General features: G+C 54.3%; 7 protein-coding genes and 1 non-coding gene across 8 annotated transcripts; 5 read left to right on the plus strand and 3 right to left on the minus strand.

Moving 5' to 3' along the window:
- The first annotated feature begins 9 nt into the window (after window positions 1–9).
- On the plus strand, window positions 10–4,462 carry QC764_709430 (uncharacterized protein). The gene is made up of 4 exons (XM_062950564.1): window positions 10–310; window positions 388–508; window positions 589–3,362; window positions 3,419–4,462. Exons 1-4 carry the CDS (start codon window positions 308–310, stop codon window positions 4,082–4,084), a joined length of 3,564 nt encoding a protein of 1,187 aa, XP_062796590.1. The 5' UTR covers window positions 10–307; the 3' UTR covers window positions 4,085–4,462.
- Window positions 4,463–4,611: 149 nt separating this feature from the next.
- Window positions 4,612–6,601, minus strand: QC764_709440 (uncharacterized protein; the record flags this gene model as incomplete). Its single annotated transcript, XM_062950565.1, is given in 4 exon segments — window positions 4,612–4,845; window positions 4,854–4,967; window positions 4,997–5,988; window positions 6,043–6,601. Coding segments are annotated over 4 exon segments (1,899 nt in total).
- A 3,149-nt stretch (window positions 6,602–9,750) lies between these two features.
- On the plus strand, window positions 9,751–14,403 carry QC764_709450 (uncharacterized protein; the record flags this gene model as incomplete). The annotated part of the gene is given in 6 exon segments (XM_062950566.1): window positions 9,751–10,744; window positions 10,761–11,924; window positions 11,999–12,216; window positions 12,282–13,327; window positions 13,384–14,132; window positions 14,333–14,403. The coding sequence occupies 5 exon segments, from the start codon at window positions 11,678–11,680 to the stop codon at window positions 14,401–14,403; spliced, it is 2,331 nt and encodes a 776-aa protein (XP_062796592.1). The 5' UTR covers window positions 9,751–10,744; window positions 10,761–11,677.
- A 607-nt stretch (window positions 14,404–15,010) lies between these two features.
- On the minus strand, window positions 15,011–16,945 carry QC764_709460 (uncharacterized protein; the record flags this gene model as incomplete). The annotated part of the gene is made up of 2 exons (XM_062950567.1): window positions 15,783–16,945; window positions 15,011–15,718 (listed from the first exon to the last, which is right to left on the minus strand). Exons 1-2 carry the CDS (start codon window positions 16,044–16,046, stop codon window positions 15,011–15,013), a joined length of 972 nt encoding a protein of 323 aa, XP_062796593.1. The 5' UTR covers window positions 16,047–16,945.
- A 168-nt stretch (window positions 16,946–17,113) lies between these two features.
- QC764_0104630 (uncharacterized protein) lies at window positions 17,114–17,685 on the plus strand (the record flags this gene model as incomplete). Its single annotated transcript, XM_062941106.1, has 2 exons — window positions 17,114–17,196; window positions 17,493–17,685. 2 exons carry the CDS (start codon window positions 17,114–17,116, stop codon window positions 17,683–17,685), a joined length of 276 nt encoding a protein of 91 aa, XP_062796594.1.
- Window positions 17,686–19,034: 1,349 nt separating this feature from the next.
- On the minus strand, window positions 19,035–22,385 carry QC764_709470 (uncharacterized protein). Its single transcript, XM_062950568.1, has 4 exons — window positions 20,666–22,385; window positions 20,190–20,604; window positions 19,926–20,131; window positions 19,035–19,863 (listed from the first exon to the last, which is right to left on the minus strand). The coding sequence occupies exons 1-4, from the start codon at window positions 21,964–21,966 to the stop codon at window positions 19,134–19,136; spliced, it is 2,652 nt and encodes an 883-aa protein (XP_062796595.1). The 5' UTR covers window positions 21,967–22,385; the 3' UTR covers window positions 19,035–19,133.
- Window positions 22,386–22,468: 83 nt separating this feature from the next.
- On the plus strand, window positions 22,469–24,008 carry CEM1 (Mitochondrial beta-keto-acyl synthase; the record flags this gene model as incomplete). Its single annotated transcript, XM_062950569.1, has 3 exons — window positions 22,469–23,017; window positions 23,072–23,794; window positions 23,847–24,008. The coding sequence occupies exons 1-3, from the start codon at window positions 22,586–22,588 to the stop codon at window positions 24,006–24,008; spliced, it is 1,317 nt and encodes a 438-aa protein (XP_062796596.1). The 5' UTR covers window positions 22,469–22,585.
- A 171-nt stretch (window positions 24,009–24,179) lies between these two features.
- Window positions 24,180–24,253, plus strand: QC764_0104660. The gene has a single exon. It is a non-coding gene; the product is annotated as a tRNA-Val (tRNA).
- The last annotated feature ends 37 nt before the right edge of the window (window positions 24,254–24,290 follow it).

Consider the following 24,290-nt stretch of genomic DNA (forward strand, 5'->3'; position numbering starts at 1 on the left):
ACCACTAAAACCAGCCAATCCCTGTGCGCGGTTGGGTGCTATTCCTGTTCCTGATGGGCCCGACATCATCACCCCCTAGTGCACCCCAAGATTTTGGATTGACCTGGGCTCCATTGGCTTCATTTTAGTGACCCCGTCTTGTTGCCCAGCCGAACGCCTCCTTATTTACAAGCTGACGTACTCTTTTGAATCTCACCTCCAACACCCTACAACTTGACCCTTTCCCAAAGGCTATGCTCTTGCGCTCCGCATGCCCTGTCTGATCAAGTCATCGTAGTGCGAGCAGGCTTGCTGGAACACCGCCAACATGGTACGTACCTACTTCTTCCTTGACACCTCTCCTCTCCTCGATATCCTTCTAACGAATACAAAACAAAACAAAAACAGCCCGACGCAGTCAAAGCAGCGCATTACATCCAACAGCTCGACGAAGCGCGTTGCGATGACAACTGGGATGCCGTCCCCGAGCTAGTCCGCAAGGTGCGGAAACATGCCCCTGAACGAGCCTGTACGTTCTTCTTTTCTCTCTCCCTCTCCCCATCACCAAACTCATGCTCACCCATCCTTCCTCCCCTCCCCCCCCCCCAGGCCTCTCCCAATCAGCAACAACCGAATACTCCATCATCAAAGCCTCGGTCAAATCCACCCCCGACACCACCCCCTCCTCCCTCGAAGCCGCCTCCCAACTCCCCGCCCTCCTCACCGTCATCGAAAACGAACAAACCCACCCCCAAGACCGCTTCCAAGCCCGCGTCTGCGCCGGCTGGTTACACTGGGTGCTGAGAGAATACTCCCTCGCCCTTGAGCGCCTCCCCCGATCGTTCGACGAAGAGCTCCCCACCACCGACGCCGCAGTCGAACCGTCAGAATGGACCAAAGTCTGCGCCTTGAAAACGGCCTATCTGAGAGCAAACTGTCTGGCGCGCGACGGACAACGCAAGGGTGCCCTCGAAGCCTTCGAAATCGCGTTGCCGAGTCTGAACACTGTCTGGAATGCCACGCCAGGAGGGCCAGCGAGACAGCAGATACGATACTGGGCCGAGTTGTTCCTCACCGAGTATTGCATGTTGGCTAGCCAGGCTACGAGGGAGGGGGAGAAGTCACTCTCGGAGGGGAACTGTCTCTCTGGGTTTAGAACTTGGGCAAGATACTGGGCTGGCGCTGCCAAGGGCGTGGCGGTCGCGGCGCAGGATCAGGCCGGTATTTCGGGGGCGGGGGGATATGGGTTCCGGGGATCGGTGCCTAGGAGGCAGGTCTGGAGCGAGTATTACTCTGCCTTGTCCGAGATTCTGCAGCGGGACTTGGCTTACCCCCCTTCTGGGGTTACGGTGCCGGTGTCGAATGGGGAGACCATCAGTGCCCGCGCACAGTTGAGAGCGGAACTCAAGAAGGTGGAGACCATCTATCAGGGTCTGCTGTTTTCGGAGACCAAGTTCCCGAGGGCAGATGAGGAACGGCAAGAGGTGGAAGAGTTTGTGGCGAGGGTGATGAGGAATTGGACTATTTTGAATGGGAGGGGCTGGAAGGAGCATGATCTGGGGGCGGGAGGGAGGGATAGTTTGTGCAGAGGGACGCTGGACACATTGTACGGCGCGGCGACCAAGACGTATCATTCTACGGCGATCCTTAGGCATCTGTTTACAGTACATTTGGCAGTGGCAGAGTTTGATTTGGCGTTTGTGTCGTTTGACAGCTGGTTTGAGCTGGTGAAGAAGGGGAAGGCGAGGGTGGAGAAGACGGGCCATAGGGAGCCGGCGCTGGATGACAATGCGACGGTTTTGGAGACCATCTCTGCGGCCGTTGCGGCGCTGTGCAGATATGGTGGACGGGAGTCGGCGGATAAGGCGAGGAAGATTTCGGAAGAGCTGGAGGGCCTGGTAAAGAAGTGGGGGGATCTGGATCCGGAGAGCGCGGACCCGAGGGACTTGGTGCCGCCGAGGTCGATGGCGCTGGCGTGGCAGAGTATTGGGTTGGCGAATGCGCAGTGGGCTAGGATGACGTACGAGTCGGAATCGAGGGCCGCCTTTCAGGAGAAGGCGATCCAGTGTTTGCGGTGGTCTCTGTCACCCGAGTTTGGGAGTGTGGTTGATGTGAGGGGGGTGTTTGCGTTGGGTGTTTTGTACGCGGAGCAGAGAAAGTTGTCTGTGGCTATTGAGCTGGTCAAGACGGCGCTGCTGGCGGACAAGGCGGTGCAGGAGCATGAGGAGCTGCATAATGGGCCTTACTGGAGGGAAAGATCGTTGATTCCGCTCTGGCATCTTTTGGCGCTTATGTTGAGCGCACGTCAAGACTATGTCTTGGCTGCGCGGGCGTGTGAAGGTGCCATTGAGCAGTTCAAGGATCCGATCGTCTTGTTTGGCAGCAGGGACCTCCACGGCGGTTTCAGGAGTGAGCACCTTAATGAGGCAGCTGTTGAAAAGGCTGGCGGTGATGGCATAGTGGACGAGATGGACGACTTCGAGAAGGAGAGCATTCTGGAGATCAAGATGACCCAGCTTGCCATTCTGGAACTCGTTGAAGGTCCTACCGTGGCTGTCAACGCCAGCACTGAGCTGCTCACGCTGTTCCCCAGGCTGTTTGGCGATCTCGGCGAACCGACACTGGAAATATCAAAGGTCGAGCCTCCCAAGACCATGGCCACGATGCGCAGCTTCAGAGATAGTATGTTTGGCGGTCGCACAGCCAAGGGCCACCAACCACGGCAGAGCGTGGCAACCTCCAGGCCACAAACTGCCAACACCACGCTCACTCAGCAGACCAGCAGCGAGACGGCCATTGACGTGCAGCCTAGCCGCAGGTCTCTGAGGTCGGGCAGTCTTAATGGTAGGAGCCGGAACAGCCTCCGGAAAAGAGATCGAAGCGGCAGCCGGCAACGCGCCGTGAGCAGCGGCCCGCCAGTCCCGCCTCTCAATGGAGATAAATACCAGCCTACCTTTGAGGACCCCAGCAGCCCGCAGCATTTCACTTATGCCAGCAAGACTGTGGCCGGGACACTGAGACCAGAGACGACAAACTCGTCCGCTTTGTCGAAGCGGACGACGGATGGACCTTCGGAGGCGGGCGTCGGAACAGGGACCCTGGAAAGTTTCTCACCCCTGTTGCCCTTTGTACAATTCTCCCAGGAGCACAGCAAGAGAAAAAGAAAGGGCATTCTCGTCAAGGTCTGGCTTACTATTGCGGGGTTTTACCGACGGGCTGGTCTGCTTGACGATGCCCAAAAGGCCATTGAGGAAGCACAGAAGATTGTACAGAGCTTTGAGGGCGATGTAGTCAGCGATACCTCTGGAGCACTGAACACCAGGACGGCGGGATGGGGCATGGAGAAGAGTGTTGAGGCTGTTTTGGCTGATGTCTGGACCGAGGTATGTTTCAGTGTTTTCCATTACAAAAAAAGACGTGGCCACTAATGATACCACAGAGGGGAGAACTCTCTCTCGCCCTGGAAAGACCTTACCAAGCCCGCGCCGACTTTGAAACAGCTTTGACGCACTTCCCCGACCACCCTGTCGCCATCGTCGGGCTCTCGAATATTCTTTTGGATATCTGCTCGGAGAAGCTTCTCCCACCCCCGGCAGTCCCCGGCCTTGACCTTGCCGGCGCATCCCTCGTCTCTGAACCACATGAAGACCACCAACTCATCGCCTCCCCGCCAAGCCGGTTTCCTGAACTGCCGTCTGAACCCCTCGGTCTTGGTTCGCCTAAACATAAGACTGCAAGCAGGAAGCCGGATCGCGAAGCGGTGTTTGACCACGGGGAAGAGGATGAAACCGCTAACGGGGTTTCCAAGGCATCGCCGTCGAGGCTGCTAGGCCCGCAGCTCCCGCCGCCGTATAAAGCGACCAGTCTACCGCTTATTGATCGGTTGGCAGCGAGAGATAGGGCGTACGGGCTTTTGACCGGGCTGACGAAGTTGGGATCGGGGTGGAATTACTCTGAGGCGTGGTTCGCGCTGGCGAGGGCGTATGAGGAGAGTGGACAGGCAGAGAAGGCGAGGGCTGCGTTGTGGTGGGTTGTGGAACTGGAGGATGGGATGGGGGTGAGGGATTGGGGGGTTGTTACTGCTGGTGGGGGGTATGTTTTGTAGGAGGGGTTTTTAATGAAGAGAAGGGGGGAAGTAATATTGACTGAAGAGATCTATAGCGATAGGGGTTGGGGAGGAGGCGTGCATAGTATAGACAAGTATAAGCAAGGAGCTGGGGACTGTTGAGGTTTGATCAGGTTAGCAGGTTGGGCATTGCGTAGTCGTTGTCAAGCATATTGGCAGTTTAACATCAGAGACAATTTTTGACAGTGGGAGTCGGGGTTTCCTGTTAAACATGAGGATAAGGTAACAAGGTACAAGTCGGCATCATTGACGTTACCTTTCCAAATTAGTATACACACATGTATAACACATCACTTCTTGATTCATAAACGCCAGTATCAATTCGATACCTAAAAAAAAAAAAGAAAATCAAAAAAAAAAATCACTAAAACCACCCCACCGTTCATAAACCGAGCAATTTTGACCAGTCCAGTCATTGCAAAACACACGCGAACAAAGCAAAGCTACCTCCCATAAAAAGCAACGCAATCCCGCCCATTCACCCATCCATCATCGTACAACCATCATCACCCCCTAATCTCATCCTCCTCCCACCCCTCCCACATGCCCCCCTCATTCCTCCCCGTATCCCACCCATTAGGCCTCGCAACCCTAACATGCCCAACCCTCAAGCCCTCCACCTCGACCGCCTCCCTCGGCCACCTCACCACCCCCCCAAACCCCCTACTAAACCCCTCACTCATCATATGGTCCCCCTCAAACAAAAACGGCACCACCCCCTCATCCCCCTCAACGCCCGTCTCCCAACCTCATCAACACTATCACTGTGCCTCAACTCAAAGAAGCCCCCCCATTCCCTTTTCCGCCTCTCTAAAACCTCCCTCAACCTTTCCTGCTCCCGCTCCGGCAGCAACCCCAATTTCTGGAGAAAAACATCGTACTGCACCAAACTAGTCCTCCCCACCCAGCTCCCCCCTCCGTCGCCCGTCTCACCAGCCCAACCATCGCAGCCACGGACCCCAACCCCCCAGTCCCGTAATCGCTCATCGGAAAGGGGGGCACAACCGGCTCGTTCTCCAGGCCCATGAATTTCCCTTGAGCGTAAGCAACACCAGAGACGCAATCCGCAATCTGCTGCCAGCCTGGCCTATGCGCCCACTCTGCCCCTTCTGCCCCCGTTCCGCCAAAGCAGTCCTCAACCACGTAAACAAAGCCCTTGTTTCGGGATTTGGCTACCTCGGCGAGGAGGGAGGGGCTATACCCCAGTTTGGCGAGGGCACCAGGGCGATACCCGTCAATCAGAACATCCGCTTCCGCCAGGAGGGACGAAAAAGTCTCCCGATCAGCAGCGGAGGACTTGAGATCGAGCGAGATGCAGTGTTTGCCCGTGTTGACGTCCAGCTGAAAGAATGGGACGTCGGGAAGGGTAGGGCAGGTGATTTTGACGACTTGGGCTCCGTGGGCAGCCAAAGAGCGGCCGATTGTCGGGCCGGCAATGATACGGCACAGCTCGAGGACTTTGATCCCCTTTAGGGCGAATCGCGGTCCTGAGCTGGATGAGGAAGAAAAGGGGACAGGCGGGGTGGTGGTGTCTAACGGGTTGGGCTTGACGGTAAAAGGTGGCTGCGAACACATCGCTTTGCCGTGAGGCAGCTCCTGGAATTGCTCCCAGGTGTACGCCTTGATGCCCGCTTGTCTGTTTTTGAGGTTTAGCTCGTCAAGCTCAGCGGCTGTGTGCCTCATGACGGCCACCTCAATGGTGTCAATGCACTCCCGGTAATCTGTCAAGTCCGGGCGGTGCTTGGGGAGCCCGAGCATTTGCAGGGTGATGTCCGCGTTGAGGGAGCCGTGGATGTGGTAGTACTCGCCGGGGTTCTTGGTGCTGTAGAGGTTGGCTGAGAGGCGGCGGTAGAGGATGGATTGGGCCATGTTGAGGTCGGTATCTGGAGATTTTTTAGCCTCTATTTCGAGTCTCATCAACTCCCACGGTAGCATACCCGGTATCCTCTCCTTGACTCCGGGATCCGTCTTGTCCATCCCGTCGATTGTGGTCAGGTAAGCAGACATCAAGAAGCCAGAAATCTTATCAACGTCGACCGTGACTGAGGGCTTCTCGGCGCCATACCGCAGACCGGCAATGGCGCTGGCAACACGAGCTTCCAGACCCTTGATAGCTGCCGTGGCATCTTGCTCCTTGAGAGGGCTGGGAAAGTGAACTTTGTTTCCCTGGCCAGATGACGAGGTGATGTTGACATTTCCAGCCAGAGTCGAAAAGTTGCCTGGAAGTTCATGTCGGCAAAGCTCCTCAAGAGAGGTCAATGCCTCTCTGGCCCCATCGATGACGGAATACGGCTTGGGCTTCGGGGTGACTCTGGACATCTGCTTGTTGTCCATTTTCCACGTCCCCAGGTAGTACCGGAGCTGTGAGAAAAGGAGAAGAGTTTGCTGGGAGACATGATTGACCTCTTTCTTGTGGAGAGGCTTTGTTGCTCTCTTGCTCTTGCTCCCTCCTCGCCATTGTCGCTCCCACGAGGGGAGGGGCGTTGTGTCCAACATTGTGGGGCTCGAGTCCATACCGCAGGTTGGGATGGATGGTTTATTGTGAGGGAAAGTAGTGAAATATGTTCAAAGAAGGGGCAACTCAAGTGACGGCGAGAGCAAATCGGACGGAAACAATGGGCGGCTATCTGATATATATATATATATACGCTTTCCGGTGGACTGGTCTCAGAGACATCATGATCTCCTCCAACGGACGTACGTCAGTCTCCGGAGATATTCCACTAGGTCATCCAGGATCCTGGTGAGACCCGCCAAGATGGGGACAAACGAAAATGGCCTGGCTGTGATGTTCGGCACGTGTTGACAGTCAACGACATGATACCATGGACGGCATATCCATGGTGACGGGATGGATGCCACCCCCTCCGGTCCAAGATCCCCACAAAACGGGAAATCTGCTCACAGAAAGGGGGTGCGGGTCCGAGCAACATCAGGAAAAGAGGCGACATCTTGCTTTGCAGCCCGCACCTCGTCTCGCCTTCTTCCGACCACTGGCATGACGGACCCGAGCCTAGAGAGGCGTTCGTGAGTATCCATAGTAGCACCACGTGCCCCTCAGGAGACGCTCCGCAACAGCCAGCCAGACTGGGAAGTGGGATGCTTCGGGCCGGCAGTGCTCTTATCGGGACCTGGCAGAAACAAAAAGAGGCTCGGACGGCAGACAAGACTGGGGCTCAGGGGCTGGCACAGGATGCGTATGCAGGTAGTATCCAAGTATAACCAGCCCGGCCTGTGATCACGCGGCAGAAAAGAAAAGCCCACTTGGGACGCCGGGTTGGTTTTGATATCAAGGCGGCGGCGGCGGCGGCGGCGGCGAAGGGTCGAAGGGCACAAAAAGGTCGCCTGTCTGGTCCCAGGCTCTCAGGAAACCATTGGCGGGAGCGGTTACACCAGCCGCATCATGGAGCATGCGGGGGAACGGTGCTCCGGACACAAGGTAGTTTTGTGACCGCACTCGCCCCCCCTCGTCCTGTGGGGTTAGCGTGATGTGATGTAGGTTCTGTGGCTGCTGGAAAAAAGAACAGGCAACTGGGCTCGGGGACCTGTTGAACCTCGATTTGGCGATTCTGGGGAATGCTTGCAGCCGCAGGCTAAGTGCGGGGAGACCATCCTTTCCCGATTTGATGCTGGTCAAGTCGTCATGATCCCAGACTGGAGCCATTGGAGCCACTGGAGCCATTGGAGCCGAGGACTCAGCCGGGCATCAGACGAAGCCTGGGCAATCGGCCGGTGTGCGGCACGGAGCCGGCGATGCGGGCACCGGCAGACGTTGATAGATATGAACAAAGATCAAGGGAGACCAAAGTTCTCCCGGCCCCGACGTTGCAGCGAGCTGAAGTGGTCCGCGTTCCAGAAAGTCCAGCTGGTGTGTCCAGACCAGTTCCCAGGCCCGTGTCCCAGGGTCGTCCGGCACATCTTCATCTCAACTGGAACACCTCAACCAAGTCAGCTGGGCTCGTCAGGACTGCCCGGTGGTTGCAGGTCTTATGAGCTGTGTTACCTGCATGTCTCTGTCTCTCAAGCCTCGCGGCGTCGGCCTTGGGGACACAGCAGAAAGCAGCCGAGGAGCCTGGTGTCCGGGGAGAAGAGCGGTTGCTGCCGCGCCCACCCCCCATCTTCTGAGTTTGTTCATAGTATAGTTAGTGTACCGGTAGTATCCAATATCAGCCGAGGGGGTCCGAAGTGGAATGCCGAAAAAGCAAGCTGCGTCCAATGTTCGGGGATGGCCTCCAATCACCCCGCCTGATGAGCAGGACCTTTTCCCACCTCTCCCATCTCTCCTGCCTCTCCTGCCTCTCCTGTCGTTCCGTGTCGTGGGGGGCACCGTCTCAGCGTCAAAAAAAAAAAAAAAAAAGAAAGAAAAGATAAAAAGAAAAAAGTGTTGAAGAATTGTGGAAGCGACGGGACGACGGGATGGGATGTCCAAGACCAAAGATCCAAGACAGGGAATGTTTCTGATCGTATTAGCGGGAAGTTCTCCACTTTTCACCCGTTCTGGGGGTCCAACGCATGCGCTAGGCACCTGCCGCAGCGGCCCCGCCAGAGCGTTACCTGATGAGATCTTAGTGGACGCTAACATCTGGAAGGGTCCACTTCCACTGCTTGGGCAGCTCTTCTGCTGGTGCTGTTGGGCTTTGTGGCACTTATCCCACTGTAAATCGAGGCATTTTAGGTGCATTATCCGATGGCCTTTTTGCTGCCAAAAACCCCGCATTTGTTTTTCGATATCACGAACTCATAGCCTCATAACTACAAATTACAACGGAACTTCACCTGGAACCCCCACCACTCGTTTTCGGACTCTCAACAACCAACAGAAACACATTCAAGCCCGAGATGGCAGTCAAATTTCATGATTGATCGGCCAGAGCTACATTGGGCGGACACACACCCATCCAACACCGTCGTAACGCCCAGTTGTGAAGCTGCAGCATCGAGATGATGTGTCACACTATTCGGGCTATCTCGGCGAGTCTCGACCCATGGGGCTCTCATGCAGCCACCAGCAGCTGGACACTCACTTCTCTCTCTCTCTCTGATGAAGACTTGACGATCCGCGGCTGCCGATGGCTCGCAGATATCCCATCTTCTTCTTCCCTCTTATCATGTCATATCACACCGGCCCCGGCACGTCGTCTCGAGTGCGGGGATTCGGGCCAGGATTGTCACTGTCCTGCATATGTCTCTCTCTATTTCTTCTCTCTGATGGAGGGTGGGTGGGCTTGTTGACCTTTCCCTTCCCCTCCCTCTCCTCTCCTCTCCCCCTTGCCCCCCATCCACTTCATCAAGTCTCGTCCTCTTTCCCCGCAGCGTTGCAGCTGGCAGCGCGTTATCCAAGTACTTGGGCCCACGCGCCTTGGCTGCTGAGGTTCGATGCCAGCTCGGCCAGACAAGGCAGTCACTGGCTAGCATGCATCGACGAGAGATCTTGGGTAGATTTGGGCTCAAAACAAGGAGCGATGCCGCACGGTCGATTTCATCCAAAGTGCCCCATGCCAGCAGTTCAGACGGACGGCACCAGCCTCATCCAGGAGGAGAACCAGAGGCAAACCTGCATTAAGTAGGAGTAGTAGTCGAACCCTCGTCAGGTCGTGCTGTAGTCCGGTCCTCTTTACCTTGGCTTGCCTCTGCTTAATTTGGAACCCATCCCCATCCCCATCCCCATCCCCATCCATACCCCAACCCATACCTATCCCATATCCGACGTCCTTGTCCCCCCGAACCCCACGATCTCCATTTTCCTCTTCCCTCTCCCATCCTGGATCATCGCACCAGCAGCAAGTTCGGGCAGCACCAACAGCCGAGTTGATATACTCTAGTGCCAGAGCCGTGAGATATAGTTTCGTCAGTAGCGCTGACCTGACTCCGGGCCAAGGGCTCCATCCAAGTTCAACTGCGACTCGGAATCAGAGCGCGGCACAGCCGTGGTTCGTGCCACCAGCCCTTCTCCCGCAGGAACAGGAAAGGAACTCTCTTACTGCCTGCCAGGAGCCCAAGCAAAACCCAGCAAATACCTTACCTAGGAACAAGCCCAGGCCCCTGCCGACGCCGACCTACCTTACATACTACATACTACATACCTCACTACATCTTCCGACACCCCGTTTCCCCCCTTCCCCCCTATCACCTATCCCCCTTATCCATATTCCCGGACCTGCTGCCGACGCTGTTTCGTGCATCATCCGCTCCGCAAGGCCCCTTGCCCTTCCTCCGACGGCGCCGCTTCCGATCGCACTAGGAGCACCGTTCGCCTTTCTCGACTGAGCTCGCGTCTACCAGATCGCCCGTTGCACCTTTGCTACCCGATGGCGGGGCGCCTGAGAGCCGTCTCTACTCCCATCTGAGCCCCCTTCCCTTCCGGACCCCTTCTCCACCATGACGCGACCCAAGGTTCCCGACGACAAGCGCCAGCGTACTGCTCAGGCCTGTGACTCTTGCAAACGCCGGAAGCAAAAGGTGGGTTCATGTGTTTTATTTTATTATTATTTTTAATTATCTCACTTCGGTCCTGGGTCTCAGTCTTGGTTTCACTTTGCTTTGTGCCTTCAGCCCTGTGGATGGGCGGCTGTCTCTGTCCTGTTCTGGAGTGAGAGAAAGAAAGAGAAGTGTGTGTGGGTGTAGTGCAAGTGTACAAGTGTAAGTGTTGCCGGACTGAAGAAGAAGAAGAAGAAGAAGAAGGTTGCCTCTCTTATCAGAAGGGAATATATAGGATGGAAACACAGAACTGTGCCCCTCCCTGAGGGCCGTCTGTCTTGTCCATCTATGGGCTGGTTGGGCTCTGTCGAAAGCTTCCCGAGACGAGACCCAAGAGGAAAGCCGCTCTTATCTACTATACACCCGCTCTCCTGGTTTATGTCTCGGTCGTCTTCCACCGAATCTTCTTTTTTCTCCTTCCATACGCACACACGCCCGTTTTCTTGTCGGGATGCGCCGCAATCCAACACACATGTCACTCGGAGCTCGAGGGAAAATGCCTGCCTCAAGCAGGCAGAGAGATACCCGAGTTGGCGTCGTGTTCGCCCACTTGTTACGAAGCACAAAGTCATAGGGACGGGGAAAGGCGAGAACCGCTCGAGTGGCACAAGCGTGTCCGCTCCTCCACCGTTGCTCGAAAACTCGATTTCAGCTCAGGTCGGAACGTCGTCGTCAGATGCGTTCATCTTTCCGATCTGGAATGCCCTCTATGCTTCCTTCTCCGCGGATTCTTCCAAAATCTCTGGCTGAGACCCTGGAGACGCCACCGAGCAGAGTAACTTGTTGTGCTTGTGTCTCTATCCTCGGAGTTATTCTTGGACAGCCCAGGTTTCCATCACCTGCGATTCTTCTGCCTCACGATATCTGGGATTCGTTTACTGATACATCTTGTTCCAGTGCAATGGCGTGAAACCTTGCCAGACCTGCCTCAGAAGAAAACTCACCTGCTCGTACACGCCCAACAACGCTTCGGATTATGGACCGGGTGAGTCTGCTGGGTCACCGACGAAGCGTCGACACATTGAGACGTCGCCTCCATCCATCTCCGCCACACTCGAGAAGGCCAACAACAGCTCGCCCCAGGCCCGCGAGGTGATGCAGTCTTGGGATGAGACGCTGGCCGCCCAGGCAAGCCAGGCCTCGATAGGCGGATCAGCACTATCGTCGCCGACAGCACCGTTACCGCCGCCTCTAGCAGGCCGAGGGCATGTGAAGAAGGTCTCGATTCACGGGACGAAGAAGCTGCCAAGCCGCAGCAACACGGGCAACACCAGCGGCTACGCTGAGGAGACCAACATATACACCGAGACGAGAATGTTGCAAGACCAGTCAAGACGGCTTCGTAAGTCTCTCTCTGCACCCACCCTTATGGTACACAGCATTTTTTTTTTTGGCTGACGTATGCTCTTACGACAGTCTACATTGGAGATGCCTCGACACTGTCCATCCTGCAGCTGATTCGGATTATTGTCGAAAGCACATCGGGGACAGAGATGGGGTCTCCTTTTATCGACGATCCTAAGAGGCATCGCATTCAGGAAACCATCATTGACTTTCCTGAGAACACACGGGTACCGACCCTGTTGCCGGACCAGGAAACAACCCATGTTCTCATAGCTTCCTATTTTACAAATGTGGGTCCACCCCTTTTAGCCCCCTTTCTCTGACATTCAACGGCGGCTGACCCCACCTTGTCTAGACCTGCGGGATCGTGGAGGTGTTTGACAGAAAACAGTTTATGCAGTCGGTGGAGGCTTGCTATCGGGACCCACCATCGGCCAACAACTACTTCTTGTGTCACCTCTTCTTGGTGCTGGCTCTTGGTCTCCTCTTTGCTGCGCCTACCCCAGGTAGCCGGGAAGAGCATGTCATCAACAAGCAGCTCTCTGCAAGGCCAGACAGGGCAGAGTTGTACTTTAGGAGCGCTCGAACGATGTGTGATCCCGGTGCTGGGTTTGAGGACGCTGACTTTTGGTCGGTTCAGGCGCTGTCGTTGATGACACTCTACATGTTGACTATCCCCAAGAGGAACACGGCGTATGCTTATCTCGGGATGGCTGTTCGGTCAGCGTATGCTTTGGGCCTGCATAGAGAGGAGACGTTGAGGGATGTCATCTTTACGCCGGGAGAGATGAAAGTCAGGCGGAACTTGTGGAAGACACTGTTCATCTTGGATCGATTCTTGGCGGCAACCTTGGGCAGGCCCACCGCCATCTCGGGCCACGACTGCTCGATGAATATCTTCTCGGATGATGATGCCGTCAACTCTATGGAGATCACTGGGGAGTTTGACCCGGTTCACGCCAAGAGCTTGCATGCTTGTGTCGAGACCTGTCGGATTATTGGCGACACGTTGAGGGTCTTTTCTTCGCGCAAGATTTCCACCACGAAGGTGCAGGAGATCATCAACGACATGTCTATGGACTGGGAAGATGATTTACAAGCTGCCCTGCAACGCCGTCTATCAAACGCTGGTCCTGCTCGAAGCCCGGCGCATGGCATGGCATCCTTACATGTCAACCTTCTGGCACTCCATTCACTGATCCTTCTTACCAGGCAGCTCTTTGTTATGCACAACTGGATGCTTGTCGAGCAGCGGTCTGGGAAGAAGAAGCCCTCACCAATTCACGAGTCGCCCATGGCGAGGTTCTCAGAGGCCTGCGTCCTGGCTTCCTACCAAACGATTCAGCTTGTCCAGCAAGCTCGAGAAGAACAACAGCTCCCTCGAAGGAACCCTTTTGTCATGTAAGTGTTCTCTCCTCACGGGGACAAGGCCTTCTCCCATTTCTAACCGCCCCCAGATACTTTGTCTTCGCCGCCAGCCTCGTCATCCTGATGAACCAATTCTCGTGCCTCTACTACACAAACGCCTACGACAAAACCATCCGCGACGCAGTCGATTTCATGGAATACTGCACCAAACTCGACCCCCAAGCCGAGCGTGTCCTCGACATCATCACCCGCTTCGCAAAAGTAGTAGACAAATGGACAAAAAAAAACAAATACGACGCCCCCCCCTTATCGGAAGACCTCTCCTTCCTCTACAGCCACCCGTCCAGTCCCCAACCCGAGCCTGCCAATACCCTGTCGGGAGGACCAGTAGTGGCAAGTCCCCTCCAGGAAACCACCACCCACCCCGACCCATCCCATCCCAGTTATCCCCCCCAACACCACCGCTTCAACGACCCCGGCCTGTTGACTCCCCCCCAAATAACCTCCTCCAAAATGCCCCTGTCTGACATCCTCGCCCCCACAACCCAACAGGACACCCGCATGAACGGCATGTCACCCCTCCTCCCACAACAACAACAACAACAACAACAACAACAACAACAACAACAACCGCCACCACACCAACAACAAACCCAAAACGACTCCCCTGGTTATAACAGAGAGATCGAATTCGACTTTGACAACCTCTGGAACAACTGGCTCAACCTCCCCCAACCAGCCATCGTCCCTCCCACTCCCACCGCGGGCATATCACCCCTCACCGGGCCACCGCAATTCTCCCCCGTTGCGGCGGCAGCCCAGCCGGAGCCTTTTCCCGGTGCGTACACCACCATTCCTGTTGTTGTTCATCACTCTCCCCCTGGGGTTCCCGTCTCGGTTGTCGCTGGGGGACAACCAGCAATCGGGCATGCGGGGATGGGGCATCATCATCATCAGCACCATCATCATGGGAATAACATACCCTTGTATCACTCCTCGAGTACATTTGGCTGATGATCAGGAACACATAAAAAGTAGTGTTTGGAGCAACGCCGCATAACAGGGGTCCGATTAGGCAAGGGCAGCAGTGGTTCGTGAGGAGTCCTTGAAAACCAACGCTCCGATGAAGAGTGATGGAGGGACAAACCAACAACACTAGTATAACCCCACATGGGACCGCAGAGACTGAGAAAATTGGTTCCACAAGGATGGGAAAGAAATGAAGATGTCGAGAGTGGGAAGAAGAGCAGACAACCCCGAGAAACAAAGATAATGTCTACTGGTTTTTTTTTTTTTTTTTTTTTGGTTTTCTTATACCTAAAATAAGCCTGGCGTCGAATCGACCTTTGTGTATATCACCTCTCAACCTTTCGACTCACATCCTCGTCAATGACAGACACTCGAGCAAGAGAAGAAGATCGCAGTGTCAGTCAGACCATCCAGCATTCGCCACCGACCTGTGGACCAACAGCATGGTCCCCGCTTGAAGGACGGAAAAGAGCAACAGGTCAGGCATGACCATCATGTAGCGCGAGCTATCGAGAGCACAATCTGAATTGCTTCAACAAAATAATCTACATCTGCCAACCAGTCTACCAACCCAAACGCCATCGCCCGAAATGCCAGTCGATCAAAACACACACACACACACCCACACCCACACACATTTATATATATATATATATATACAATCGCTGCTACCCCCAACTCAACCCTTCAACACCTCCCCAGAATAAAATCATACCCCAACTCCCACCTCGCCCCCGGATCCCCCTCCCTCGGCTCAAACCTGACAACCAACTCATCCTTGACAGCAAAAACAGCATCATCATCCACCCACCGATCCCGGCTGTCATACAACTGCGTCGTCAAAGCCCTATGCCCCTCGGCGCTAACAATGAAATGGATATGTCCCGGCCGGTTCGGGTGCCGATCCAACAACCCGAGCAACCTCCCGGCCGGCCCGTCATCCGGGATGGGATACGGCACCGGTCTCAGCGCGTACAGCGCGTACCTCCCCTGCTGGTCAGTCCTGAACCTCCCGCGGAAATTCATCTCTGGCTGGTCAGAATCCTGCTGCTCGTACAGCCCGTTCGGCGCAGTGTGCCAGACATCTACGACGGCGTTTTCGATCGGCTTGCCGTCTGTGGAGAGGACCTTGCCGGATAAAAAGGCCGAGTCCTCTAGGGCTTTCTCGTACCACGAAACCGAAGGGGAAAGGCCCTGGACGATGGAGGTGCCGTTTGGGAGGAAGGGGGCGTCGCTGCGGTAGAAGGGGCCGAGGATGGCGGAGGGGGTTTGGGTGGTGGATGTGGCGAGTTGTTTGCTGGTGATCTCGTCGACGAGGGATTCTAGGCCGAGGATGTCGCAAAGGAGTTGGGTTTCGTTGCGGCGGTCGGAGGACATTTTGCCGCAGTCGTTCAGCTGTGGTGGTGGTGGTGGCGGTGTTAGTGAAAGGGTGGGATTGGGGGAGGCGGGGTAACCATACAAAGTCGACGGCGGCGCTCCATTCTCCTACTGTGAGATTGACTTCGCGGGCAAAGTCGTGGAGGTGGCGGACTAGACTTGGGAATATCTGGGCGAGTCTGGGGTTGGCGTTGGGGCCGGTGGCGGCGATGACCTTTTGGGTGAAGGTTGGGTCGTGTTGGCACTTCTTGCCGGCGGTGTTTATGCCGTTGGAGGTACCGTTTGGCTTGATCTTGGTGGTCGTTGCCCTGCTGGTAGCGGCGAGGTCTGGAATCATTTGCCCCATGGTGGTGGTAGATGGCTCTGTGCTTGTTCAAGGTTGTGCTGTTGTGTGCTGGGGGATGTGTGGTCAAGTCGAGGACTGGGAGACAAGGAAATTCAACGATGGCAAGGGAGTTGAGGTAAAAGAAGGAAAGGCAGTGGATCGGGGGCGACGTGGGCCCGATATATACTCCCTCACAACCGTCGGTGAGAGAGAGGTGTGTACTCTTGTTTCCCCCGTCATCGCACGTCACACTGTGCCTCTTCGGACTACGCAGCGTACTTACACGTCAGGGGGGGGGGGCGTCACGCAAAGAAGTACCGGGTTGTCACTATCTCCCTTGGAATTTGGGCACGCTCAACAACAGTCCATCGGGACGAAATGCTCCTTTCCTTCCCGTTGACCGCCGTGTGGACACTTGGCCCCTGAGCCCTCGGCCGTATCAGATCATGGCTGCTCCTCCCCTCCCATGACAAGAATGGCCTTATTTTCTTTTTGGAGATTGTGTCTTCTCCTACCAAGAAAAAAAAAAGGAGTTGGTACCCGTTTCAACGAGCGGTGAAAAGACCATCAAGGTCTCGATGCGGGAACGAACGGGAGTGTGGAACCAAGACATGGCAAGCCAAAAAAAAAGCAAGACATGAAGACTTGATTCTAACGGGCGCCAAGGGCACTGACTGACTGACTGACTGCCTCATCTACCTACCAGCCAGAAACTACAAGCTGGCAGCTCATCACCCCGTGAGTTTCCGATGACAGCAGTCAGTCAGTCGGTCAGTCAGTCAGTCAGTCAGTCCTTTTAAGACTGATATAGCCGTCCAAGGTGTCAAAACCTGATGTTCCACAAGACGGCCTGTCACTGCTGTCTGTGTGTGTGTGTGTGATACCCTTCCAAAACTGACACCATTTTCCCTGGCCGCCTGCATCAAACAGGGCTGGGCTGACAGACAACGTGGCTTCACACACCACACGGAACAAATGCCGGAGGGGTATATGTATGTCGTGTGGTGATCAACCCCGGCAGATTCGGAGCGTATCACACACACACACACACACACATCGAGAACAGACAAAAAAAAGGAGAGTGCCGTATGCATGGGTCAAACATGAGAAAAAGAAAAGAAAAGAAAAGAGACGGGCTCACCGTCCTGCATGGCGTGTCAACTGTCAAGCTGTAAGCAACCCCTTGGCTAGTGTCACCCGAGGATTGGAAAAGCCTCTTGACCGCCTTGCAGCTAGCTCTTGGACCACTAGCGTCGAGAATTACCCACAGGTTGATCGTTCTAGAGGCTGATCGTCTATTGTTCTGGAAAAAGATGAGCCACTCAAGGACCGATTTGGCTTGTGGGGCTGTTACTACTACCACCACTTACACTCACCACCTCTTTCGGTGCTGGATCTCTCCATCATCATCATCATCATGATCATCATGATCATGATCATCATCATCATCATCATCATCATCACCAGCTTGCATGACCGACGAACTCACTCGAACATCAAGTCCAAGGCAAAAGCAACCCAAGAAAAAAAGAACACCGCCAGAAGCCCATCAAAGGGTTGCATTTTCCCTTCCTTGACAAGCCGACCCAGCCTCTCGGCGGCGGCTCGGACCCGGTGCGCCGGACCATCATCCTACACCCCCCTTGTCAGCAACCACTGAAAGACGGAGATAGTCTCCCGTTTTGAACGCAACTGCCGGTGAAAGTACGATTGTTGGGGAGAGCAGGGACAAGGGGGTTAGGGTCGAGGAAAACGGCCTCGCATGCCGCCACACCGAGTCGGCTTTGCGGGCAAAGTGAGTGAAAGGAAGAATCCGGAACGCGGCATGCGGCTCAAATATTTGACATCTGTGAGGTTCAAAAAAGGGAGAGACAGGAAACTCGGTGATGGTCCAATAGGGAGCAGGCCCCAGTCACGGCACGGACTTGATGCCGGAAGGTGTGCTTGGCACATAGGTACGGAGAGAGGCGGGTACAGACGCTTGTGTTTGTCAGGGGAGGTTGAATCTGTCCTGCGTTGGGCGGTCAGTATTGTCGACTGGATCGACGGAAATGCTATAAAAGTTGAAGAGAAAAGTTTGATGGGGGATGGAAAAATAACATTCTGTGTTGGCATACATGGCATTCTTTTCTCCCTTTTTTTTTCTTCTTTTTTTCTTTTGTTTTTCTTGTTTTCGAGATACCACTATATCAATCATTTTTTTTTCTTGACAGCTGCACAAACAAAATGACGGGAGAATGATACCAGTGTCCGATTACGGAGGGGGAGCAGCGCGATGATGGGAATGTCTCGTATTTTGGAGTTAGGAGGAGAAGCGGTCAAGGAAAAAAGACACCCCTGCTTAGATAGGTACTTACACCTTGAGGGTTTGACTCACCTTTCTTTGCCGGGCTTAATTCGCCAATTGGGAAAGAAAACGTCAAGTTTTGGGATTTAGAATTCAGGACATTTTTGACTGATTCGGTGACCGAACGATGCAAAGTACCTATGTGGTGGTGGTGGTTGTTGATCAAAAGTGCTGGCTTACACACAGGCCCTGCAAGTGAGATTGACAGGCTGTGTAGGCGGCCACGTGAGTCTTTGACTGACGACATTTAGGGCTGAAAGGGGAAACAGAGCAGAAATGCATTGTTTCTGCTTATGGGATATTTACTGTAGCGGCGATGAATGGTGCTGATGGAAGTTTGGCGCTTACTCAGGGGTTGGTTGGTTGGTTGTGTAAGCCAGTTTTTGGAGGGGATTCTTAACCCCGAAGGACGTGAGTCAGGACTTGAGTATGGAAATTGTGAAGGTTGGGATGGAATGCAAAAATTGGGAATAGCTTCAAAAGGTGATATCTGATATCTGGAGGAGGCACATGACCAGGTTTACAAGACATGCCTTATCACGGGACTAGCCTGGTGTTTCACGGGTCCATCTCCCCTATTCCGCCAAGGGAGACAGACAAGTCTCAGATAATGCAGGTGGTGAAAATGTGGAAAGATTTGATCGATCGATCACATCGACGATGGCCTGCACCACTCACACCTCGTGAAGTGACTTTAGCTCTTCGTCTATACGCCATGGATGTGAATAGCTTCCAAGTGCAGGTATCCCACTACTATACTACTACCACGTCGTAGGCCCAAAACTCTCTCCCGCCCCAACCCTCATCTGCACCGCCGTCCCCTTATAATCCACCGTGCCCGTGACAACCTCGTTCCCCCACCACTTCGGCGGATCAATCTCATTCAGCGTAAACACAAAGAAGATCACCAGCGTTGCCAGCGCCAGCCCCAAGTCCAACCCACTAGACGTCAAGAAATTCAACCTCGACCACCAACCAAAATGCTTCTTCTTGATCCAATACTGGAACACAAACCCTACAATCCCCCAGCTTAGATAGTTCAATGGCGTAGCCGGTGGGATCGAGCCCGCTCCTCCAAAGATAAGTGGTGCCATGAGGAAGCGTAACCATGACTTTGGGCGTCGTCGGGCGAGGAGATAAATCACCACTGGTGTGACGGCGCCGAGGATGAAGAAGAGGAAGAGGGAGGAGTATATTTGTCCGGGGGAGAAGATCCTGGCTGGGCCGATGAGACCCCAGATGACCGAGGCGGAGAAGAAGACTTTTCCTCCGGGACAGCTGAAGTGTTCTGGCTGGGTGGGGGTGCAGACACCAGGTATGTAGTTGAGGGCGTAGTTGAGGGTGAAGACCTGGATGAAGCAGGAGAAGGTGGTGGCTACGACTTGGGCCATGAACATGGTACGGGGTGGGATCTTCATGTAGTGGCCGAATTTGAGGTCGGAGACGAAGGTGAGGGCTTGGGACATGGTGATGTAGCCAAAGGTTTTGAAGCTGTATAGCATATTAGTGTCCGGTTTTTAGGAGCACGACAGGAAAATAAAATAAAAACCTACATCATGAGACCCAATGGCCGTCCAGGCTGGATATACCCATAGACAAACTCCGTCAGAACATTCAGGCCAATCTGGTTGTTTGTCACAGCCTGGATGATACCGATTGGTAACGAGAAGACGAAGGAGATGAAGACCGCCAACAAGAACGCCCACCAAGTCATGTTCGTCGGCCATGCCAACACGGTCAAGAAGCCGAGTCCAAGCATCTGTTTTCCAGCAAGTCAGCACTTTCCACATACTCAAACCACACAAAGGTAAACATACTAGCCCGAACAGACTCATATACCACCACGTCGGCGCCTCCTTATACCTCCTCATCAGCTTCATATGAATATCCGCCTTCTCCGTCGTACTGCTCTTATACTGCCTCCATATCGTCTTCCCATGGTGCAAATACGTATACACAATCAAGCTCGTGATCGCCGCAAACGACAACCCATACGACAGCGCAAACGTGGTGCTCAAAAACAGAGGCGAATAATTCTTATACGCCTCCTCGTCCAACCTATAGTCTGGCGACAGCACCCTCGAAACATCATACTGCTTCCCCGTGTTGTCATACGTATTCGAGTCGCTCATTGGCAAGTACCATGAGTACCACGCCCCGCTATAGTGCAGCGTCGCTGCCAGGAACACAAAGAATGTCAGCACACCGATCATGGTGTTTGCTATCGCGTGCCTGTCCTCATTTCTCGTCAGCAACCCCCTTTTTTTCCACACCGACACAGAACAAGACCTACCAAGGCGGAATCAAAGGACTCCCGACAAACCCACTAATCTGCGTCCAGTCAAACGTAATGGGCAACAGACTCAGCCCAGTACTGTACCCAAACAGCTGGTTCACCACCGCATTCTCGGGCGCCGCCCAAGTAACAAACGCAAAGCTGCTCAGAAACTGCGCCAAAAACCCTGGTACAAAATAATACACGCATGCCACCGCCGTCACGACCGAAAACCACCTATACCTAGGCATACTCCCCCCTACACCCACCCCTTTCCCGCCATGCACCGTCCCATCTCCCTCTCCCCCTTTCGTTTCCTCTTCCTCGTACATGGCATTCATAAGCGTAACACTAACCAAGTTCCCAGGCCAGATCATGCCGGCTGGATAGACCAAAAACCGTCTCATCATTCCCGCGATCCCATACCCCAGGCTCTGGGTTGAGATAGTCAAGAGGAGCTGCCACATCAGCCCAAAATCCTGCTTGTAAAACACCTTTTGAGCGAGAATAATATCAGTAGCGTAGGCAACACCAAAAGAAACACTCGCCATGACGACAATGATGGCGTGTTCTTTGATGTTGAACCCGCCGGGGTTGAGACGGAGTTTCTGCTTGACAAACGGGATCTTGACATGATAGTCCGGGACAAATCTTGCCCAGCCGTGACCCAGCGGCCACGCAATGACCTGGGCGATGAGGGCACCCAACGAGATGGATGGTGAGCGAAGAGAAAAGAGGGTGTTCATGCTTGCGCCGAGAAAGATGAGCGAGAGGCCAATGGTCCAGGCACGGATGGTGTTGCATGGTAGCGTTGGGTCATCGTATGGTGAGACAGCAGCGCGGACCTCGGGGTAGGGCGAGTTCTCGACTTCTTCTTCGTGGTCGGACGTCTCTAGTGGGTCTTGAGAGTTGAGTGAGTCGAGCTCCAAGGCGTCGGCTGCGTCCCCGTCATCGTGGGAAGGGCGTTTGTGAGAGCGGACAGATGATGGTGGGTGCCGGGGCAAAGGCCGGTGACGGTCTTCGTAATTGGCCGGCAGGTTGGGGTCTAGCAGCAGCTCGTTCTCCGAGGTATCGTCATCATCATCGTACTCGAAGGGGTTTGTGAGGTGGTCGCCGAAGAGCGCGGGGCGAGCTTTGTTGAGGGATTCCTTGAGGCGAGCTACCGGGCTCCGGGGAGAGGATGGTTCTGGGGGTTCACGGCTCTGGGAAGGACCCGGTGTTGCTTTGGGGATGATATCATGGTCCGAATCTTGTTCGTCTGCGAGGAGACGTTGTTCAGGAACAGCGGCGGATGGTTTTGAAGAAGATTGATCGGCCATGGTGAGCTCTCGTCCCGGTGGAGGGGCAGGGCGACAAGACGGGTACAAATTAGGTCATGACCGGTCAGTTGAGTGAGATGAGTGTTTTCGTCTGGTCAGATCTTTTCATAAGCTCATCATTTCTAAAGTCATCAATTGCAAGGCTGTGAGGTTCAATGAAAGAAAGAGCAGACAGATATTGTCAACAGGGTCCGAATGAATCGAATTCAGGAAGAAGGCGTGTACTCGGCGTTGGCGTAAGGTGAAACGTTCCCCGGGTTCGTGTAGTTCAGTATATATGCCAGATCAATCGAGAGAAAGAAAATAAACGCTTCGCTCCAAGCTTCAAAAAACACTTGAAAACAGCAGTATTTTGATGATATATAAGAGCCAAGGTGTAGTTCATTCAAGGCGCTTTCCGGCCAGGTGGCGCCCCGAACGGCCTTTGTCTCCACAATTCCCCCGTCGCAACAGCTTCGGACAGGGGCCCCTGGACCTGAGCCGCTTAAGCTACCCGATAGCACTAACCTTAATCAAGTCTAGCTTTCCTGGGCGCCGACGTCCCATGAATTGTTTCTGCATTTGATCAATCATTTGTTGATCACACACTTTTTCTACGGAAGACAGAGATGGACCGATCATGCGCCGTGTTGTAGTAACAGGCCTGGGTGCCATCACCCCTCTCGGCGCCGGTATCCAGTCAACCTGGCGGCGTTTGCTGGCTTCCGAGTCGGGACTCGTCAGTCTCGCCCACCGTTCCCTTCAAGACCTAAAATGGAACGGGCTTCCAAGCACAGTGGCCGGCATTGTCCCAGTGCCGCCTGCTGACGGAAGCCACAGCAGGTTCAAGACAGATGAACTATGGCGGGCAGATGATTACTTCAAGGCTTCGGAGCAGAGGCGAATGTCGACTTTTGCGCAGTATGCTGTTGCTGCGACAGACATGGCCCTCAAGGACGCGGGGTGGAAGCCAACAAGACAGGAAGAGCTTGATGTCACTGGTGTTTGTCTGGGAAGTGGGATAGGAAACCTGCACGATATGTATGAGACAAGCGTTGACTTTGAGAGAGATGTATGTAGCTTTCCCATCCCCATGGATAGAACAACGGCTGAATGTAATTTGTAGGGCTACAAAAAGGTGTTGCCATGGTTCGTCCCCAAGATTTTGATCAATCTAGCAGCCGGCCATATCGCCATGCAGTATGGATTTCGCGGACCAAATCATGCAGCCACCACAGCATGCACCACGGGCGCACATTCCATTGGAGATGCATCCAGATTCATCGCCTTTGGTGACGCTGATGTCATGGTTGCTGGTGGTGCCGAATCATGTATCCACCCACTGACCTTTGCCGGCTTCGGGAGGTCGAAATCACTGTCTCGGGCATTTAACGACAATCCTAGAGCAAGTTCTCGGCCGTTTGATGCGGAGCGTGACGGCTTCGTGGTGGGTGAGGGGGCAGCTGTTCTTGTGCTTGAAGAACTCGAGCATGCCAAAGCCAGAGGGGCCAACGTTCTGGCTGAGATTAGGGGATATGGATGCAGCGGAGATGCTCACCATGTGACAGCGCCGAGGGGAGACGGATCAGGAGCTCTGGCAGCTATGAAGAGGGCTCTGAAAAATGCTGGACTGAAGCCAGAGGAGGTGGACTACATCAATGCTCACGCCACCGGAACACCAACTGGCGATGTCGCCGAGGCTGCCGCCATCCGGTCCTTGATGATGGGTGAACAAGGTATGGAGAACGAGAGTCAAGTTACTGTGAGCAGCACCAAGGGGGCGATTGGACATTTGCTTGGAGCGGCTGGCTCGATCGAAGCTGTCTTTTCCATTCTTGCCATTCGAGACGTAAGTTCTCCCCGTCCAGACACCTATCTTACGTACAAACTGACAACTTCAGAACGTCGTCCCGCCCACACTGAACCTGAAGAGACCAGATGTTGGACCACAGTTCAACTTTGTGCCCCACGAAGCGCAGCAGAAGAAGGTCAAGGTGGCCGTGTCAAACAGCTTCGGCTTCGGAGGAACCAATGCCTCGCTGGTATTCTCCCAGTTGGACTAACTGCATAATACAAAACTGTAACAATTACACAAATGAATTCAAGTGTGAGACGTCCTCTTCTTTTGTTCGAGACAAATATCTCAGACAAATATCTCACCCTCACATTGTCCAAGCTTCAAGCCACTGCATCATGTATGACTTTTCCGCCACTCAACCCCAACAGCAACCGATGGTTTCGTGGTGTAGTTGGTTATCACGTCAGTCTAACACACTGAAGGTCTCCAGTTCGAGCCTGGACGAAATCAGAACCATTCCGGCAGGACTCATAAATCCCGCAAACTT

This window comes from Podospora pseudoanserina (assembly GCF_035222485.1).
Source record: "Podospora pseudoanserina strain CBS 124.78 chromosome 7 map unlocalized CBS124.78p_7, whole genome shotgun sequence".
Lineage (NCBI taxonomy): Eukaryota > Fungi > Ascomycota > Sordariomycetes > Sordariales > Podosporaceae > Podospora > Podospora pseudoanserina.